Source organism: Carlito syrichta, unplaced genomic scaffold, assembly GCF_000164805.1.
Source record: "Carlito syrichta isolate Samal-C Ts95f unplaced genomic scaffold, Tarsius_syrichta-2.0.1 Scaffold303666, whole genome shotgun sequence".
Lineage (NCBI taxonomy): Eukaryota > Metazoa > Chordata > Mammalia > Primates > Tarsiidae > Carlito > Carlito syrichta.
The window spans coordinates 225023-230946 of NW_007247762.1; the positions used below are offsets into that span (position 1 = coordinate 225023).

The 5924-nt window shown below is 52.5% G+C and overlaps 1 protein-coding gene across 1 annotated transcript; it reads right to left on the reverse strand.

Moving 5' to 3' along the window:
* Nucleotides 1–620: 620 nt before the first annotated feature.
* Nucleotides 621–1239, reverse strand: SFTA2 (surfactant associated 2). The gene is made up of 3 exons (XM_008058965.1): nucleotides 1179–1239; nucleotides 841–929; nucleotides 621–707 (listed from the first exon to the last, which is right to left on the reverse strand). Exons 1-3 carry the CDS (start codon nucleotides 1237–1239, stop codon nucleotides 621–623), a joined length of 237 nt encoding a protein of 78 aa, XP_008057156.1.
* Between the last annotated feature and the right edge of the window lie 4685 nt (nucleotides 1240–5924).

The window sequence follows — 5924 nt, forward strand, 5'->3', positions numbered from 1 at the left end:
TCATCTCTCACCTGAGTAGCCTCTCCACCACCTCCTGGCCTGTGTGGGCCCCTGGTCAGGGGCACCATGTCCTAGGAATGTTCTGTCCACAATCCTGTCTTGGTTTCCTGAATCCCCAGCCCCAAAGCTTAAGCAAAGGGAGATGAAATAAAAACTGTGTTTGAACCAAGACATCTGACACCTGACCTCTCCATGACAGATGAACCTTAGGTGAGTGATTTGCTGTCTCTAAGCTCCAATTTCCTCATCTGTAAAATAGGATTATGGTGCTGTCAAGTCTGCTGCAAGCTTTGAAATGGGAAAGCAGGAATTCAATAAATGTTGCTTTCCTTTACTTCCAAGTGGTCTGAAGGTCCCAGATTCCTACTGTGCCTGTGACACTAGTGTGGAGTGTCCACCCTGAAACCCTCTACTCAGCAGGGGGACAGTCAGAGACTTGGCTGACCAACTCCCTTTTTCTGCCAGCTCTGTGATTATGGACCCACAATCAAGCCATTGAGTTCAGCACACAGTATTTATTGCCACTCAGAAGGGGGAGGGCCTGTTAAAAGACAGAGTCACAACATGCCCCTGGTACCCCAGGGCCCAAATGCCCAGCCAAGACCCAGGCTTCATGGCTTTCAGGAGCTGCAGACAACGTGATGTGGGGATCCTGCATGGAGGAGGGTGATGTTGGTCCCTGAAGGGAGATGGAGGAGGAGGCAGAACTGGGAACAAAGGGTTAGAGGGTGACATGTAAGAGAGGTCCCCACTCCTACCCTTGAGATGGTCAGACCCCAGCAGAGAGACCCACACTGATTCAGAAACATATACTCCATCTTTTCCCTTATAAAGATGTACCTTTTCGAGTAATTCCAGGAAGCTGGAATCATAGGAGGAATTTGCCAGAAAAGACTCCTTCAGCTTCAGTTGCAGAGTCATACCTGGCCCTGGAGGTCCAGAAGTATGGCTTAGGACCAAGCAGTCATGGCCAGATTCTCTTGGTGATGTGGCACTCCCCGACCCAATACCACCCCCTACCCACTGCCCGCAATTCCTCTTCCCTGGCAATGCCCCTCCAGAACCTCTGGAAAGCCCAGGACTGCTGTGTCTTCTCTCTCAGGGAACAAAGAGCCCCACTCCCCTTCTCTGACCTTTTTTTGCCATGAGGACCCAGGTGTCCAGCCTCCAGCCTTCACCTGTTCCATGTGAGCTGCCAAGGAGGGTCAGGAGGAGGACCAGGGGCAGCCAGGACCCCATTGTGGCCACCTCACTTCTGGGATGGGACAGACAGATACTGAAGTCTCCGTGGCCTCTCCTTTACCAGGCCTGCTTTCTACACCCTCCTTGAGCCTTAGCATAAGTGTTTGGTGGGGAATGGGAGGGGGAATCTGCGCAACTGGATTTTCCAGTTCTTCCAGTAAGGCTCTGAGGATCCAAGAGAGGGACATTCACTGGGCTCTTAGAGAAAATAGAGAGGGGTCCTCTTTCCTCAAGTCTGTGTCCCTCCCCCATGTCTCCATGCCTGAGGAGGTGGTTGCTGGTCCTACAGAGAGAGGAAAATCAAGAGGGAAGCGCCAGGGAGGTGTCCCTCCTGCAGGTGTCTAGGCCCCACCCAAGCCTGGGCCTCCCTCCCAATGGCTCTTTAGGGATTAATTATTAACTGCAGTTAATTTTCATCATTCTTGCCACCAAAGGACTCAGGAATGTGGGCCCAAAAGGGAGGGGTGGATTAAGTCAAGCTTCCCAAACCCAGGAGTCCTGCTCCCCTAGCCTCGGTGACTTTCTAGATGAGAAATCTGGGTAATGTTGAACACTTTGTTTTAGTCGCCCTAACACATCTTAGATACTTGAGTAGAGACATGAGTTTCATCAACTATCCTCTCACCCCTGCCTTGTGCACCCATGCAAAGGGCATGCCCACCTACTGCCAGCCAAGACTATTGTTCACGGGTGCTCAGAAAAACAAGCATGAGGACAGGTGTGTAGAAGGAATCACTATCCTTTAAAATCCAGGAAAGAAAGGCTCAGAGAAGGCAAATGACTTGCTAAGGTCTCCTAGCAGGTCAATCTCAGAGAGATTAGAACCCACCCCTCATGATGCCAGACACAGGACACACTCCACATACTGGCACACCAGCCACATAAACCTGACTGGAAACACAAGGGCAAGGCCTCCATCTTCCCATCTGCTTCGTCCCCTTCCCCAAAGCCAGTGGGACCACAGAGGCAGCGAGCGCATTGGGTAGAAGCTGAAAGCAAGACCAGGGAAACGGAAACCTAGAGACATGGTCTGCACTGCAAATGCAAAGTGAGGCATCCAGAGACTCCCAGACTTGCACTGGGGAGCAGGAAGATGACTGTAGAGAGGGTGAGAAGAATGAAGGCATGGGCAAGAAGAGCAGGCACAAAAGGAACGAGCAGGGAGTAGGATGGGGAAATGCAGAGATCTTCCTCAGAGGAGAGTTCCCACTCTTTCCTAGCAAGTGCCTCCACTCTTTCTACTCACAGCTGTCATGGCTGTGTGGTAGGCTCATCTGAGACATTATTTCCTTTAATGCCCTCAGAGACCCCTTGAAGCAGGTACTGATTACTCCCAGCTTTTTGTTTTGTTTTGTTTTGTTCTAGTTGGGTCTCACTCTGTCACCCAGGCTGGAGTACAGTGGCATGATCATGGCACACCACAGCCTAGATCTCCTAGACTCAAGCATCCCTTCCATTTTAGCCTCCCAAGTAGCTAGAACTATAGGAATGCTGGGCTAATTTGTTTTATCTTTTATAGAGAGGAAGTTTTACTATGTTGTCCAAGCTAGTCTTGAACTCCTGAGCTCAAGCAATCCTCTGGCCTCAGCTCCCAAAGTGCTGGAATTACAGGCATGAGCCTGCACCTGGCCAATTACCCCCATTTCATAAGGGAAGAAACCAAGACTTCGGTTCCGTGACTTGTCCAGGATGCACACTTTGTCAGAGGTGGATTCCAGTGCAGTGGACTCAGCCCTGGTGCTAAGCTTCTGAGATCTCAGGGACGCTGGCTCCAGAGCCGGGTTCTGATCCTCCATAGTGCACTGTCCCTGGCATGACACATGTCTTCTTTGGCCCCTCTTCTCCGTTTTCCTCTTCTCTGTCAAAGGAAGGGAAGGTTTGTGGGCTGCAGCTGTCTCGGCAAGGTGGTTCAGGTGTTCCCTCCCACCTTACCCTGAGGTCCCCTGAAGGTGAGATGCACAGTCCCAGGCCCTGATGGTCTCCCCATAACTCTAGCTGCCAAATCCTGTTTCCCCAAGGTCTATCCTGAGCCCTAATGTTATACTTCTAGGAGCAAGAGGAGGACCTTGGGATAGGACACCTGGGTTTTCTCGTTTTGAGGGAGGTCTGGGCTGTGGACTGACTCAAGCCTGGGGGACAGGTCCCTAGTCCAGAAAGAGCCTGAGGGACAGGTGGGGGAATCCTCAGGCTCTTACTCACTCTCCCCTTCACCCAGTGTTTCCTGGGATCAGCCTGGGACAGGTTAATCTCCTGGGACAGCTTGGTGACCTCTCCCTGGGGATGGAGGTTCTGGTGTTGATGGAGGCTCCGGCACACCTGGCTCTCCCGGGACTTGTGATCGGCCCCAGAGCCTTTAAAGAGCCAGGAAGATGGGCCTGGCCAAGACGCCTCAACTGGCACCATGGCTGCTTTGCTGGTGCTGCTTCTGGGCCTGCAGACCTTGGCTATACAAGGTGAGCACCGGGCTCGGACATGGGATCTTGTGGGAGGATGTGGACTTGGACCCCAGGGATATGGTCAACTCTACTAACCTATTCCATTGTTTTTCTTCTTTTTCCAACAGCTCAGCTGACCCCACTGGAGACTTCTGACACTGTATCTGCAGGTCTCCCAGTTGTCTCTGGGGGTCACCCTGCTGTCTCTGGGGGTCTCCCTGCTGCCTCTGGTGGTCTCTCCCCTGTCTCTGCAGATCTCCTTGCTGACTCTGGGGGTCTCCCTACTGCCTCTAGAGGTCTTCCTGCTGCCTCCGGGGGTCTCCCTGCTGCCTCTGGGGTTCTCTCTGCTGCATCTGGAGGTCTTCTTCCTGTTTCTGTGGTTCTCCCCGCTGCTTCTGGAGACCTCTCCACTGACTCTTTGGATCTCCCCACTGTCTCTGGGGGTCTCTCTGCTGTTTCTGCTATTCTGCCTGCTGTTTCTGCAACTCTCCCTGCTGTCTCTGCAGTTCGCCCCACTGTCTCTGGAGATCTCCCTGTTGTCTCTGGGGGTCTCCCTACTGCCTCTGGAGGTCTCGCTGCCTCTGGTGGTCTCCCTGCTGCCTCTGGGGGTCTTCCCCCTGTCTCTTTGGTTCTCCCTGCTGCTTCTGGAGATCTCCCTGCTGTCTCTGTGGGTCTCCCTGCTGTTTCTGGAGGTCTCCCCATGGTCTCTGCTGTTCTGCCTGCTATCCCTGCAACTCTCCCAGCTGTCTCTGCAGTTCTTCCCTCTGTCTCTGGAGATCTCCCCGCTGCCCCTGGGGGTCTCCCTACTGTCTCTGGAGGTGTCCCCACTGTCTCTGCTGTTCTTCCTGCTGTCTCTGTGACTCTCCCCACTTTCTCTGCAGGTCTCCCCAGTGCCTCTGGAGGTCTCCCTGCTATTTCTGTGGATCTCCCTGTTGTCTCTGCAGGTCTCTCCACTGTCTCTGTGAATCTCCCCGCTGTCTCTGCAGGTCTCCCCTCTGTCTCTGCTGCTCTTCCCACTGTCTCTGCGACTCTCCCTGCTGTCTCTGCAGGCCTCCCTGCTATCTCCTCTGCAGGTCTCTCCACCATCTCTGCAGGTCTCCCCACCATTTCCAGGAGTTTTTCAACAGCTTCTTCAACCTCTGGGGGTTTTCCCAGCAGTCCTCAGACTTCAGCTCCCACTGTTTCTGGAAGTACTTCAGGAACAGTCTCTACATTGCCAGGTGATATTTCTGATAATGTTGTTCTACCATCTCCAGAGAACTTTTCAGCGCAGCCAGAGCTCTGGGTAGGGCTTGCTGTAAGCCCGCAGCTTCCCAGAACCTCGTGGAGCAGCTCCCTTGCCTTTGTGGTTATCCAAGGTCAACTCTTTCTGTTTTTCAATTGATCAGCTTTTTTCTCTTGTGGTTAGTGCCTTTTGTATCCTTGCCTAAGACTTTTCCTGGAAGAAATTCTCTGCATTTTTCCAGCAGCTTTATTATTGTGGCTTTCACATGTAAGCCTATTGTCCATCTGATTCGTTTCTGTGTGTGGAGTGAGACAGAGGGCAAGGTTCTTTTTTTTCCCCCTCATGAATATCCAGAACCATTATTTTCAAGGACCCTCCCCTGCTCCCACCATCGACTTGTGAGAGCACCTTCCTGAAAGTCCAGTGGCCACGTCTGTGTGGGTCTGGTTGCTAGTGCTTACTCCAGTGCCACAGCACTTAAGGACTGCAGCTTTGCAGTGAGTCTTGAGATCTGACAGTGCAAGTCCTCCATTTCTGTTCTTTGTAGATTGTCTTGGTTATTCTCAGTCCTTTGATTTCCATAAAAGCAGTTCATCAATTTCTACCAAAAACTTGCTAGGGTTTGGACTGTGTGCATTGGACACGACTTCTGCTTTGCTCTTGCTTGGGCTGCTTCCAGACGTTTTCCCTCTGCTCTCCTAGGACGTGTCTCCTCGACAGCTCCTGGAACAATTCCAACTGTGCCTGGGGTTTCAGCATCCAGCACAGCTGCCTCAGGAGGTTCCACTGCCACAACGGCTGGAGCGGCCACCACGTTCCCTGGGCTCAGCGTCCTGACCAGTAAGGCGCTCTTAGCATGGGTCATTTGCAGTAAAATGTTGGCCAGGTTCATTTTCTTTTATTCCTCTGCATCCTTCTCCTACCCCCTAGCCCCCTCCACCGCTCCTGGGGAGGAGTTCAAAGAAAGTCACTAGCGCCTGCTTTGAACTGGATTTTGAGTTTGTCTGAGGGTGTCTCTGGAT

Excerpts from the sequence above, each read along its gene's own strand:
- SFTA2 (XM_008058965.1), bottom strand. The coding sequence starts at position 1,239 with ATGGGGTCCTGGCTGCCCCTGGTCCTCCTCCTGACCCTCCTTGGCAGC. Across the intron at positions 930-1,178 it reads TGGCAGCTCACATGGAACAG|GGCCAGGTATGACTCTGCAA; the intron begins GTGAAGGCTGGA and ends CTGGACCTCCAG. Across the intron at positions 708-840 it reads TCCTGGAATTACTCGAAAAG|TTCTGCCTCCTCCTCCATCT; the intron begins GTACATCTTTAT and ends CTTTGTTCCCAG.